Here is a 14,509-nt window from a genome sequence, read left to right on the forward strand (position 1 = left end):
GAGACACAGATGTGCAGAACAGACTTTTGGACTCTGTGGGAGAAGGCGAGGGTGGGATGTTTCGAGAGATCAGCATCGAAACATGTATATTATCTAGGGTGAAACAGATCACCAGCCCAGGTTGGATGCATGAGACAAGTGCTCGGGCCTGGTGCACTGGGAAGACCCAGAGGGATCGGGTAGAGAGGGAGGTGGGAGGGGGGATCGGGATGGGGAATACATGTAAATCCATGGCTGGTTCATGTCAATGTATGGCAAAACCCACTACAATATTGTAAAGTAATTAGCCTCCAACTAATAAATTAAATGAAAAAAAAAAAAAAGATATCTTTCATGCAGATTTGGACACTGACACAGACTTCCTTCCTAAAAGTTCATGGTGATGGCCAGGTGGTCACATTGCATGCTTTTTTATGTTGTAAATAACATCATGTCTTCCTCCAAGACATCATCATAACCATTGGCAAAGGTCATACAGAAGTTGTAGGATGTTGAGATATGAATAATAAATATTTGTCATATTCTCATGACTCTGGTATAGAGCACTCAAAAATGTTAATAGATATTACTGTTATATTAGTGGCTAGATTTATTAACCTATCTGGGTACACTCTACTGCATATTTCAACATGCTGTTGATCAGTTCTGAAGTTGTGTCTGACTCTTTGTGACCTCATGGAATTGCAGCATGCCAGGCTTCCCTGTCCTTCACTATCTCCGTGAGTTTGCTCAGACTCATGCCCATTGAGTCAACGATGCCATCCAATCACCTCATCCTTTGTCACCCCTTCTCCTCCTGCCTACAATCTTTCCCAGCATCAAGGTCTTTTCCAGATCCCAGTGCTAATCCAAGTGTGATCAGTCTGAGTCTTTTTGGCCCCATAGACTATAGACCACCAAGTTACTCTATTCATGGAATCTTCCAGGCAAGAACACTGGAGTGGGTTGCCATTTCCTACTCCAAGGGACCTTACCAACCCAGGGGTTGAACCCCCATCTCTTGCATTCCTCCTGCATTGGCAGGCAGATTCTTTGCCACCTGGGAAGCCCATGCTAATAAAATCTTCAAGGAAACAAAACAGATATATGAAGCTGTCTAGAAACAACTCATTAAAATTGGCATTTATGAATTGTTAACTAGCAGAGTTTTGATTTAGTATAATGTTTTAATTTTTCTGCACCAAAAACTAAATTCTTCATTTTATTAATGGCATTTTTACTATCTCTTTATGTAAATAGACCTGATCTTCATTAGCATGGTTGAAATTCCAATATGAAAAAAGATTAAGTAAAGAACTGGATTAGAATTGTATAATACCAATAAAGGTAATTCATCTCATCAATGTAACATTATTCATCAATTACTTTATTTTCAGTTTAAATTGTTAGTATAGTTTACATGACATTTAATTTGTAAAAATGTTTATTTTCTGTTGTTTGGAGAGCTGGAGTTTATAAGCAATATAAGAATTAAGAGTAAAGCTTGTTTTAAATTTATACATATTAAGTAACATCACAAAAATATACCTACGTAAAACAATAAAATTGTGCATATATTTGTTGTAGTTATTTGTGTTCTTCCTTTAAAACAGATGTTCTGATTGTATGAGCTTGAGAGACTCTGCTCTTTCACTTCATTCGGATCTCTGCTCAAATATTCCTCTTTCAGAGAGCTCTTCCCTGATTCTGCTTTCTGAAAGACTACCTCCCCTGTCACACTATGTTCACTTGTACGTTTTTTTACAATGCCCCATGTGACTTTGGGGTGTATTATATTTTTATTTGTTTAATATCTGTCTTTCCTCACTAAAATTCAAACTCTGTGAGTACCTGTGCTTTATTTTATTTACTTCTGTATTTCTAGAACTTACTAAAGTCCCTGGTACATAGCAGACCTTCAGAAAATATTTACTGAATGAATGAATGAAAACGTTCCTTACAGTTCTGGGCAGAGCTGGAATTGAATGAATTCTTCACTTTGGACTCCTCATGAAGAGCCACATACAAAAGAATGAGTTTGTACCCTAATCTTATATACAAAAATCAACTCAGAATGGCATAAAAACTTAACTGTAAATCCTGGAACTGTAAAACTTCTAGAAGAAAACACAGAGAAAATTCCTTGACATTGGTCTTAATAATATTTTTTTTTAGTATGACATCAAATGTGTAGACAACAAAAGCAAAAATAATTAAGCAGGACTGTCTCAAAACTAAAAGGTTTTTACACAGCAAAGAAAAACCATCAACAAAATGAAAAGGCAAGCTACATAACATGAAAAATATTTGCAAACCATACATCTGATGAGGGGTTAATATCCAAAATATATAAGGAACTCATACAACTTTGCAGAAAAATAAGTAACTCAATTAAAAATTGGGCAAAGCACAACTGAATAGACTTTTTCTCCAAAGAAGACATACAAATGTCCAAGAGGTACATGAAAAGATGACCAGCATCACTATTAGGGAAGTGAAAATCAAAACCATGATAAGTTATCATCACACACCTCTTAGAATGGTTATCACTTTAAAAAAAGAAGAAGAAAAAAAAAGGAAACCCTTGTACACTGTTGGAAGAAATGTAAGTGGGTAAAGAATCTGCCTGCAGTGCAAGACACATAGGAGTCTCAGGTTCAACTCCTGGGTCAGGAAGAGTGGGCATGGCAACCCACTCTAGTATTCTCATCTGAAGAACCCCATGGAATGAGGAGCCTGGCAGATTACAGTCCAAAGGGTCATAATATTTGACAGAAACAACAAAATTCTGCAAAGCAATTATCCTTCAATTAAAAAAAAATAATAAATAAATTTTTAAAAATAAACAAGAAAGAAAAAAACCTTTTAATTAAAAAAAAAAAAAAGAGTCTGACAATGCTAAGCAGCTAGGTACAAGCACTATTATGAAAACCTGTATGGAAATTCCTCAAAAAATTAGAACCACCATGTGATATAGCAATCCCCTTCTTGGTTTATCTAAAGGAATTGAAATCAAGATCTCAAAGAGATACCTGCTGCATGCCCATGTTCCATGCAGCATTATTTATAATAACTAAGATATGGAAACAACTGAAATGTCCATTGACAGATGAATAGATAAGTAAAATGCAGTATATACATATAGTGGAATATTATTCAGCCTTAACATCTTGTCATTTGTGACCACATGAATGCAGGAAGACATTATGTTGAGCATAACTAGCCAGACACAGAAAAAAACATTTGCATGATCTCACTTAGGTAGGTAGACTCTAAAACAGCCAAACTCAGAGAAGCAGAGAGTAGAATAGAGGTTCCAGGGGTTGAAAAAAGGGAGATGCTGATAGGTAAAGGTCAAAGGATAAATGTTCTGGATATCCACTGTATAGCATAGTGCCTATAGCTAACAGTACTCTATTGTATGCTTAAAATTTTCTAAGGAGGTAGGTGGATCTTATGTTAAGTGTTCATCCCCATCATCACCATCACCATCATCATCATAGATGGTGTGGGAGGAAACTTTGGGAAGTAATGAACATGTTTATGGCCTTGGTGTTGATGGCTTCACAGGTGTATACTTAACCCCAAAGTCATCAAACTGCATACACTAAATGTGTAAAGCTTTTATATGTTAATCATACCTCGGATGTTCCTGGCAGTACTGTGATAACAATCTGCCTACCAATGCAGGGAAAATAAGTTTGATCCTTGATCCAGAAAGATTCTACACACTGAGGAGCTAAGCCCTTGTGCCCCAACTACTGAAGCCTGTGCTTCATCGACAGCCTGTGCTCTGTCAACAAGGGAAGCCACCACAATGAGAAGCCTGTGCACTGCAAGGAAGAGTGTAGGGAATATGCTATGCACAGGCCTGTACTATAACTAACAGGGCTTCTTTGAAAAATAAGAATGACTTTCTCATCACCCCCAGGGGAAGGGCTGGGAGCAGTAAAAAGTTGGTGGAAAGACATCTTGAAAACAAGATGTTGAAGTACTAATGTGACTGATGGAAAACCATTCGTGACTGTTTCCATAACCAGAGCCTTGAGAGAGTTGCTGAGAAAGGGCGTCACTAGCCGAGGGGCTAAACAGAGTCATTAAAGGCCTGAAGGTTTGACATTGAGGCCTGTGCATTGTATATCTTTATCCCCTATCTGAGATTATAAAGAACAGATATCTCTAGAGCACAGATAAGGAAGTAGATATTAACAATAAAAGGCATGCAAGGATTAGGATCTGGGCTTTTGCCTGCAAATGGCAACAGCCCCCTGATCCCCACTTTATTTCTGAGTCTTCTTTTTCTTTTCGCTTCTGCGGCACTGTTCCCTCATGTCGATTCATTGTTGGGCTGGTCCCAACAAAGAGAAGTCCCCATTCACCGCAACTGGAGAAAGCCTGCATGCAGCAATGAAGATTCAGTGCAGCCAATAAATAGATAAATACTCATACCTCAATAAATTGCTTTAAATTTTTTAATGTAAAAGATAATATGTGCCTAATAGGGTTATTAACAGGATAAAAATGAGTCAGTTCTTAGAAAGCAAATAAAACAGCTCCCATAATAAGCACTTTATAAATATCTATAAAAATTTGTGAACAAATGAATTTTTTGAAAGACTGAAAGAAAATAGGACAAAATTTTACTGTAGTCAGTCCTTTTGGGTGATGGGAGCATGGATTATTTTCCCATTTGTACTTTTCCATATTTTATTTCAAATTACCACACACACAAAAATGAGGAAATATTGTGATTGCTTATTGAGGAACTGCTATCTTGGACAAAGGAATTGGGTGATACAAAAGTTGGTAGAAACTGCCTCTGTTTTATATTCCAATGTATCTCTAGCACCTAGTACAATTCCTGACATATGGTCAACCTTCAAGAAATATTTATGAATTTATTAATTGAAGCAATAAACAGGCATAATTTCTGATCTCAAGGAATATTCAGTCTAGTGGGATATAGCTTAAACTTATAATGTGCTCTTTAAATCTTAATAAACAATAGCTCATATTTCTTGCAATATGATTTATTTGAGAATTGTTTTTCAGCAAACTGTTTTTGCTAGCATCATGAAAAAGCAGATGGTGTCAAGTATGAGTGAAATAAATTCATGAGAAATTTTAAAAATTGATTCAGTCACTTCCTAGTTGTGTTACATTGGGCAATATACTTCACCTCTCTGAGTTCAGACTCCTCATCTTTAAAGTAAAGAAAATAAGGCCACCTACCTTATAAAAATGATGTAATAATTAAATGAGATACTGCATTTGCTTCAGTTAGGGGAGTGGATAGCACAGAGAAAGTACTCGCTAAGTTATTAATTTGTGACATTTCTCTTTTTTTCAGCTGTGCCATGAGACTTGTGGGATCTTAGTTCGCCTGACCAGTGATTGAACCTGGGCCACAGCATTGAAAGCACCAAGTCATACCCACCGGGCCACCAGGGAATTCCCTAATTTGTGACTTTTTAAATTAATGTATAAGCTGTCAGGGACTTCCCAGGTGGCTCAGTGGTAAAGAATCCTCCTGCCAATGCAGGAGGCACAGGTTCGATCCCTGGGTTAGGAAGATCCCCTGGAAAAGGAAATGGCAACCCACACGAGTATCCCTGCCTGGGAAATCCCATGGGCAGAATAGTCTGGCAGGCTAAAGGCCATGGGGTTGCAAAAGAGTCGGATACAATTTATCAACTAAACAACAATAAGCTGTCAGACAAAGAGACTGAGTTATTACTTAGAATGGAGGTCCCAAGTGTTAAAAGAGGACAGAAGACAAGCCCAGTCCAACGGTAGATCACCAAGCAAAGTGTCCTGGAAGAGGCTGATTTTAAGCCTCCCAGGTTAGGCGTAGTAGATGAAGGTAAATAAACAAAGGCATGATAGTATAAATGGGTAAGGGGTCAATGAGTCATGAAGAACAGGATATTCTTGGGTGATGGTTGTACTGAGAGAAGGTGTAATTTGGGTCCTACCTTGGGAATTCTGCAGTGCACACAAAGTGAGATGCCCCAAATGGAACATGGAACTCAAGATTCCATAAAGCATAAAATATACTCACTGGGTGGTTTTCCTGACTGGAAAACCCAGGGTCATACATTAGTATTTTACAAGTAGACCTGGGAATGGAAGAGTAAAGAGTAAATTCTGACATCTAAAATCTTCACCTTATGAATTTTTATGTTCTGAAGTTCATTACCCAACCAGGGGCTTCTTCTAAGCCTGGGAGATGGGAAAATGACTGATGGCATCAGATGTTCAAGTCTTTTTAGTCTAAAGCCATGTGGACTCTGAAAAAATGCCCTCCCACCTTATATATTGTCTTTTGGTGTGAACAGTACAGAATGATACTAAGGATGATACTCAGGAAGTTTGGGAGAGCCACTCACTGTGGTCTCTGCCAACCTCGCATGGGTGTTCTTTTTGGCCTGAAGGAGCTGAATCAAGAGGACGATTTCCAGGAGAGATTGAAAGCACTGACACTCCAAGGCCTCCTTGGGGAAGAAACTCCAAAACTTCAATAGTTGTTGCCTTGTTCTCTAGTGTCTCCTCCATCTGAACTTCAGGGACTCTTGAAAGTCTCAAAGGATGCTCCCTTGAGAGAGGGTGACGTCTATGAGTGCCTACAGTGCCCTTAGCATGTGGGGGACCCAGAGGAGGCAAGAAAGACACCTTTCAGATTCATGAGGGTTGAAATTCTGTCTAAGATCAGGTGCCTTTCCCATGTAGATTTTCTGGGAGGCCTATAACTAAGACAGGAAACTGGAAAAGAATTGCACCAACACAAACAAGAACATACCATTTTAGATCCAGGGATTGGGCACTAAGGATGGGATTAATATTATCATTAAAAAGAAATGTTTTTTTACTATCCTATGGAGATCTCTGTCTGCCTATCTTTTATGTCTTTTTGCTTATTGTTTCACTCCAATAAGGTTTCACCAAAAAGTGAAGAACATGGAATAATTATTGGGTGATCTCCTATTTTGATGTCTTTTCAGATGATTTTCAGCATCCAGAATAATTGATGCAGAGAGAAACATCTGAATTAAAGAAAATCATCATTCTGTCAGCTGGCAATTAAACAGGAGAGTATACTACTGATCACCCTTCCATGAATTAGCTCCTGAAAATTCTCAAACAGAAAACAATTTTTCCATTCTCATTCCCTCTCCCTGTCTCTCTTCTCTTTCCCATTTCTGTATTACTTTTGCTTGACAGTAGAAAATTGAAAGGAGGTTAAAGTATATATTGATTTGTGAATTCTCAGCATTAATAGAAAGAAGCTACAGTCTAGGTAATGGTAATATTCTTAGTTGTTCTAATTGCTGATAAGAAGAACAAATAGAGAAATTCTTAGAATTTATCCTATGTTGGAAGAATCTTTCATAATGATGACTTCTCTTTAGGTGAACCCAAGACTATGGGAAGAACTAACATAACACAGCCTACCGAATTCATCCTCCTGGGACTCTCCTCTCGACCTGAAGATCAGAAGCCACTCTTTGCCATGTTTCTCCCCATCTACCTCATCACAGTGATAGGAAACCTGCTCATCATCCTGACCATCCGCTCAAACACTCACCTCCAGACACCCATGTACTTTTTCCTGAGTGTCCTCTCATTTGTTGACATTTGCTATGTGACTGTCATCATCCCCAAGATGCTAGCAAACTTCTTATCAGAGACAAAGATCATCTCTTATGGTGAGTGTTTGACTCAGATGTACTTCTTTATTGCTTTTGGAAATACAGACAGTTACCTGCTGGCAGCCATGGCCATTGACCGCTATGTGGCCATCTGCAACCCCCTCCACTACATCACCATCATGAACCACAGACGCTGTGTCTTGCTCCTGGTCCTCTCCTTCTGCATTCCACACCTCCACTCTCTCTTGCATATTCTCCTGACCAACCAACTCATCTTCTGTGCCTCCAATGTCATTCACCACTTTTTCTGTGATGACCAACCAGTGCTAAAATTGTCCTGTTCCTCCCATTTTGTCAAGGAAATCACAGTCATGACAGAAGGATTAGCCATCATAATGACCCCCTTTTCATGCATCATCATCTCTTATTTGAGAATCTTCATTACTGTTCTGAAGATCCCTTCAGCTGCTGGGAAATGCAAAGCATTTTCCACCTGTGGCTCTCACCTCACAGTGGTGACCCTGTTTTATGGAAGCATCAGCTATGTCTATTTCAAGCCCCTGTCCAACTATACAGTCAAAGGTAGAATAGCAACAATTGTCTACACCATACTGACTCCAATGCTAAACCCATTTATCTATAGCCTACGAAACAAAGACATGAAGCAGGGCTTGATGAAACTCATGCACAGAGTGAAAGGTCAATAAGAGGAGCTGAAGTCTTAGTAGAATTGTACAAATCTCTTGCTCCTGACCGCAGGTTTTTAATATGTCTGTGATTAGATTCTGAAGGATGGTATTTTCAATGGTGGTTCATTCCTGATAAAAAGAATGCTCGTCACATGTGTTGAAGCTAGTATGTTGAAGCTACTCCTGAATATGATGCCTCCTTCCCAGTGGTCTCTAATATTATCTGGCTGGGACAAAGACTACCTAAATCTTGTTCTCTGTGCCTGGATCTAAATCTCAATCAAACTTTCATTCTCCTTTCAGAAGGAGAATCTTTTTCACTTAAACCTGTGCTCAGTCACTCTGTCATGTCCAACTCTGTGAGACTTCATGGGCTGTAGCCTGCCAGACTCCTCTGTCCATGGAATTTTCCAGCCAAGAATACTGGATCAGGTTGCCATTTCCTGCTCCAGGGGATCTTCTAAACCCAGGGGTTGAACCCCCATCTCCTATATTGACTGGAAGAGTCTTTACCACTCACTGCACCACCTGGGAAGCCCCTCACTGAACTCTAACCTTGCCAAAGTCCCTCCTGGACTTGAGTTTAATCACTTCAAGCTCCTGAGTATCATTATTCATGGGGCTTCCCAGGTCATGTTAGTGGTAAAGAACCTACCTGCCAATGCAGGAGACATAAGAGACACGTGTTTGATCCCTGGGTCAGGAAGATCCCCTGGAGGAAGGTACAGCAACCCATTCCAGTATTCTTGCCAAGAGAATCCCATAGACAGAGGAGCCTGGCGGGCTGAAATCCATAGGGTCACAGAGTCAGACCTGACTGAAGCAACTTAGCACACACACACGTCCTTATTCATAAGGCTGAGTTTTCTTATGTAGTCGTTTAAATCTGAGTGTGTTTGTGTGTGCGTGAAAGAGAGAGACTTCAGCACATTAGTCCAAAGGCTCCTCAATAACAAGATCTCTGTCTCTGATTATAAAGATCAGAATGACACCTTCCTCTGCACCACCTCAAAGTCTCAGGACCTGTTTTCTAAAATTATTATATTAAAAAAAAAGAAAACAACCAGCCTACCAGATGACTCTTAATGAACCAGTTCCAGGCCACATCCTCAAGTACCCATCATTTCAGTGTTCTTCTTCCTGCTTTCCACCAGGCACAAGTAAAGAAATATTATGCCCTTCCTTATTCATTTCATTTGAGCTGAATTCAACTGCACCAATTTCCCAGGCAGTAAACATCAGGTACCAGTTACTCTAGTAGTAGGTGTTTTCAACTACTGGGGATTCTTCCTTCTCAACAAATTTAAGCCAAGCTACAGAAAAATCAAATTGGGTAGGAGAAAATGCTTTTGTTCATTTATAAGTTCTGAAAAATATTAATGTCTATACATTAATATTACATTAATATACAAAAATATTAAAGTCTATACTGCTAGTCCATACATTTATTTGGAAATTCAGAGGTTTGTGAATTCACTTGTCTGTTCAACTAATTTCTGTTTCTTGTCCACCATTTGCCAGTCTACCAGACTTGGAAACAAAGAGTATGTGCTAGTTAATAAGTCAACAATCTGATGGCCAAAAATCTGTGGAATCCCTAGGAAACAAAATAACAGACAATGTTATTTGGAGCAAAACGTTGTGCTATTTGGGTTGTTTTAGTTTACAAGGTATAGAGAAACACACACTTTTTTTAACTGAAGTGTAATTTTAATTGAGGTTTTATTTATAATGTATTAGTTTCAGGTATACAGCAAAGTAATTCAGTTTATATACATACATATACATATATATATAAATACACATATACATATGTCAGATTCTTTTCCATTATAGGTTATTATAAGATATTGAATATAGTTCCCTGTGCTATACAGTAAATCTTTGTTGTTTGTGGACCATGCATACTTTTAAGGAACAGGTGTCGTATTAACAAATATCTTCAGACTTAAGTAAGAAGAGACTTTATTTGAAAGGATTATTGCAAGAGGGAGGAAAGACCTAGGGCAATAGAAGGGAGGCTGCTATTTCAATCGGGAGGAACCCCCACCATGAGATCTGCAGGGTTCTCAAAGGTCAGAAAGAAAATGACTTTTTTAAAAGAGAGAAGAGAATGAGGCTAGAAAGAACCACGCAAAGAGAAGTGTTAAGACTGGATAGTTGATCAGGGTAAGTTTTTCACTGAGGTCAACGGATGCTACAGAGGAGTCACTAAGGAGGGGTTGTATTCTGACTCTGGCTGAGGGTGGGTCAAAGTTCAGCCATTTTCCATGACACAAAAGGATGGATGGGTTTCTTCTAACTTTAATTGTCTTCCAGGAGCACATGACTTGGGTAAAATTCAACATTGCCATGGGGGATTTTTGTAAAGGGTTATTGTAAGGATTTAAAAGGCAAAAAAGTGAGGCAGAAGTCTCATTTGCACAAACACAGATCTAAGACAATAAATCTTAAGTGTTTTCATCATACACACACAAAAACTAGGTGAGGTGACAGATGTGTTAACTAACCTTATTATGATAATCATTTTGCAATATCTAAATATATCAAATCATCACACTATACGTCTTAAATTTACACAATGTTATTTGTCAATTATGGGCTCATGGTAAAGAATCTGCGTGCCAATGCAGGAGCCACAGGAGACTCAGATTTAATCTCTGAGTCCGGAAGACCCCCTGGAGGAGGCAATAGCAACCCACTCCAGTATTCTTGCCTGAATCCCATGAACAGAGGGGCCTGGCGGGCTACAGTCCATGGGGTCGCAGAGTCAGATATGACTGAGTGACTACTGACCATGACCACGAGTATTTGTCAGTACTCCAAAGGGAGCTAACAGCAGAGGGCTGTCTGTCAGCAGCTCCCCGCCCTGCAATTACTGGGGCAAATAAGTCCTTCCTTCCTAAGGGGGGATCTGGGATGTGCACGACAATATCCATCACAGGTATTGTAATAACTGTAAACCAAGTGCAATCTATAAAAATATTGAATCACAATATTTGTACATCTGAAATGAACACAATAAATGAACTTTACTTCAAGTAAAATGAGTTTGGTGCTGTCCAGGGTGCTGAAAATCAGCAATGAGCAAAAGTATTAATAACAGAGACTCTGCTCATGGAGATGATCTTCTAGATGGCATAAGGCAGTCTATGTGAAGAAAGACCATATACAAGTCAATTAAAAAAAAAACTCCGTGTGTAGATTGGTGAAACCACTTTGGAGAACTCTGTCAGTTCAGTTCGGTTCAGTTGCTCAGTCGTATCTGACTCTTTGCGACCCCATGGACTGCAACACACCAGGCCTCCCTGTCCATCACCAACTCCCAGAGTGTACTCAAACTCATGTCCATCGAGTTGGTGATGCCATCCAACCATCTCATCCTCTGTTGTCCCCTTCTCTTCCTGCCTTCAATCTTTCCCAGCATCAGGGTCTTTTCAAATGAGTCAGTTCTTTGCATCAGGTGGCGAAGGTATTGGAGTTTTAGCTTCAACATCAGTTCTTCCAATGAATATTCAGGACTGATTTCCTTTAGAATGGACTGGTTGGATCTCCTTGCAGTCCAAGGGACTTTCAAGAGTCTTCTCCAACACCACAGTTCAAAAGCATCAATTCTTCAGTGCTCAGCTTTCTTTATAGTCCAACTCTCATATCCATACATGACTACTGGAAAAATCATAGCGATGTCTGGTTTTCTTCAATTAACCACAATCTTTTCTATTTTGACTACTTGATTTTTGTTGTAAAATTTCCTATGTATCTTGTCTCCACCTTACTTCTTCTGATCAGTCTCCCAGACTGAGACTTGGGCTTAAGTCTGAGAGAGTCAATTCCTAGGCAGGTTGATAAGAAATCTAGGGGTCCCCATGGAGAGAGGGGTTTGGAATTTTCAAGGAGGAAGAAAGGACAAACTTTTTCCCCCTTTACATTCCTTAGGATTATACAACAATAATGTATCCTGCTTAAGGACAGTCTCTGGAAAAAACCTTCTGGCTAATTCTGTTAAATATGGGAGTAGGTCTGGTGAGGTCTTTACAACCTCTAGACATTCTTTTGATTCACTGTAATAACTAATTTGAGAGTATATAATTCCAGTGCTAAGGCTAGCAAGGGGGTACTCTTTCTACCCCCTTCTGATGTCTATGTCAGAAGCTTTCTTTATCTCCTTTATACTTTAATAAAACTTTATTACATAAAAGCTCTGAGTGATCTGGCCTCATCTCTGGCCCCAGATTGAATTCTTCTCCTCCAGAGGCCAAGAACCCTGACATCTTTGCGTGATTCAGAAACAACCTTTCAATCCTTAGTTTTGTCTGCTGGATAAAATAAAATTCTCAACAAGAAGGTTGTATTTTTTTTTCAATCAACATCAGGCAGCAACATAAATTTATTTGCATTTCCTGAGTATAATAAATAGTCTCTAGCTACTTACAAAAAGATAAATTTCGGTAGGTGAAATAACCTATGGTGCATCCAGGCAATGGAATATTATTCAGCAATTTCAAAAAATGAGCTACCAAGCCATGAAAACACATGAAAGAAACTTCAATGCAAATACTAACTGAAAGAAGCCCATCTGAAAAGGCTACAGTGTATTTCAATAGTGTATTCCAGAAAAGGTAAAACTATGGAGACACTAAAAAGATCAGTAATTACCAGAAGTTGGGGAAGGAAAGAATGAAGAGATGGAGTACAGGGATTTTAAGGCAGTAAAAATTTCCTATGTGACACTCTAAAGATGGATACACATCATTTTATTTTTGTTGAAACACCTAGAAGGTACACCACGCAGAATGAGGCCTAATGTTAACTACAGACTTTGGGTGATAATGTGTCAATGTGGGGAAAGGTAATACTGGGGGAGCTATGTATACATAAGGGCAGGAGATAGAAGAAAACTCTCTGCACTTTCTGATGAATTTTCCTGTGAACCTATAACTGCTATAAAAAATAAAGTCCATTTAAATGGAAAATTTGAAAGAAAAAGATACAAAATATCTAACTAAAAGTCCTGATTGTTATGCCAAATATTCTTGAGGATAGTGTGGATTAGAGAAACTAAATAAATTGCCTCAATTCACCCATATAATAATTGATGGAACTGGAATTCAAAAACAAGTAATCTGGATTAAGAAGCTGAAGCAATAAAATGTTAAAGGAAGGCAAACAAAAAGTAATTGAAAATGAAGCTCGAAAAGGTTAACTCTTGCAAAACCTCATACAGCTTTTAAGAGGCAGAGTCAGTATTCAAATCCATTCAGTCTGACTCCAGATCTTGCCTGGGGACAAGACCTTATTCCTTTCCCTGTAACACTAACCTGCACCTAGATACAATCATCCACGCAGACATAGAACCTCAGAGATGTCAGAGGCCATCCCCTTTCCTTCCAGCCAACATGTTGACATGCACAGGAGAACAGGTATGAACAGAGAGCACATAGAGGATATCAGCACACACATGTACATTGCACACATACATGTGCACAAAAACACTTCCACCCTCCAGCACCATGGTCCTACTTCCCTTCCCAGGTGTAGAGGCTATACCTCCAGAGTCCAGATTCCCCAGTCTCCTGGGCACAGAGCTCAGTGAGGGCATCAGGACTGTTCTCCTCTCCTGGGAAGGCTGCAGGGATGATCCCCAGAGGGCTCTGGCTTTTGGGGGTTGTGGGGGAGAACACACCTCTGGGTCTCCCTTCTATCAACAGTTCCCACTGTAGGCAGAGAGAAGAACCAGTGCAGTTCTGAACATAGATCTCACCTGCCTCCTTCCTCAGAGATTCAGAGCCTGATCATAACCTGCTGGCAGGACCCCAGGCCTGACCAGGACACTGAGTCTCCTCTGTCAGGTCCACAGGTAGGCAGCATGATAGTCTTTTAAGAACAGAGACTAGGGGTTAACATCTTCATGTGACCTTTTCCTAATCCTTTCTTCTCTCCTTCATCTCAAAAGCCAGTAAACACTGCCTCTTCTCTTTTTTCCCTCTCTCTGCTTTTCATCACATATGACACAGTTTTGAAGAAGCTTCTCTGTGTAAAGTGCGACCCCTGTCTTAAAGGGCACAAAATGGAGTCAGCAGGAGAACAAGTGAACAAGACAGTTAAGATAATGCAGGTATTAAGAGGATACATCCTGAATCTGGCTCCTCTACCACCGAGTTGTGTGGCATTAACCAGGTCACTTCAGTTTCC

The 14,509-nt window shown here is 39.5% G+C and overlaps 1 protein-coding gene across 1 annotated transcript; it reads left to right on the forward strand.

Moving 5' to 3' along the window:
• The first annotated feature begins 7,260 nt into the window (after positions 1 to 7,260).
• Positions 7,261 to 8,335, forward strand: LOC122442684 (olfactory receptor 1L1). The gene has a single exon (XM_043470521.1). It carries the CDS (start codon positions 7,403 to 7,405, stop codon positions 8,333 to 8,335), a length of 933 nt encoding a protein of 310 aa, XP_043326456.1. The 5' UTR covers positions 7,261 to 7,402.
• Positions 8,336 to 14,509: the final 6,174 nt, after the last annotated feature.

Source organism: Cervus canadensis, chromosome 5, assembly GCF_019320065.1.
Source record: "Cervus canadensis isolate Bull #8, Minnesota chromosome 5, ASM1932006v1, whole genome shotgun sequence".
NCBI classification, from domain to species: domain Eukaryota; kingdom Metazoa; phylum Chordata; class Mammalia; order Artiodactyla; family Cervidae; genus Cervus; species Cervus canadensis.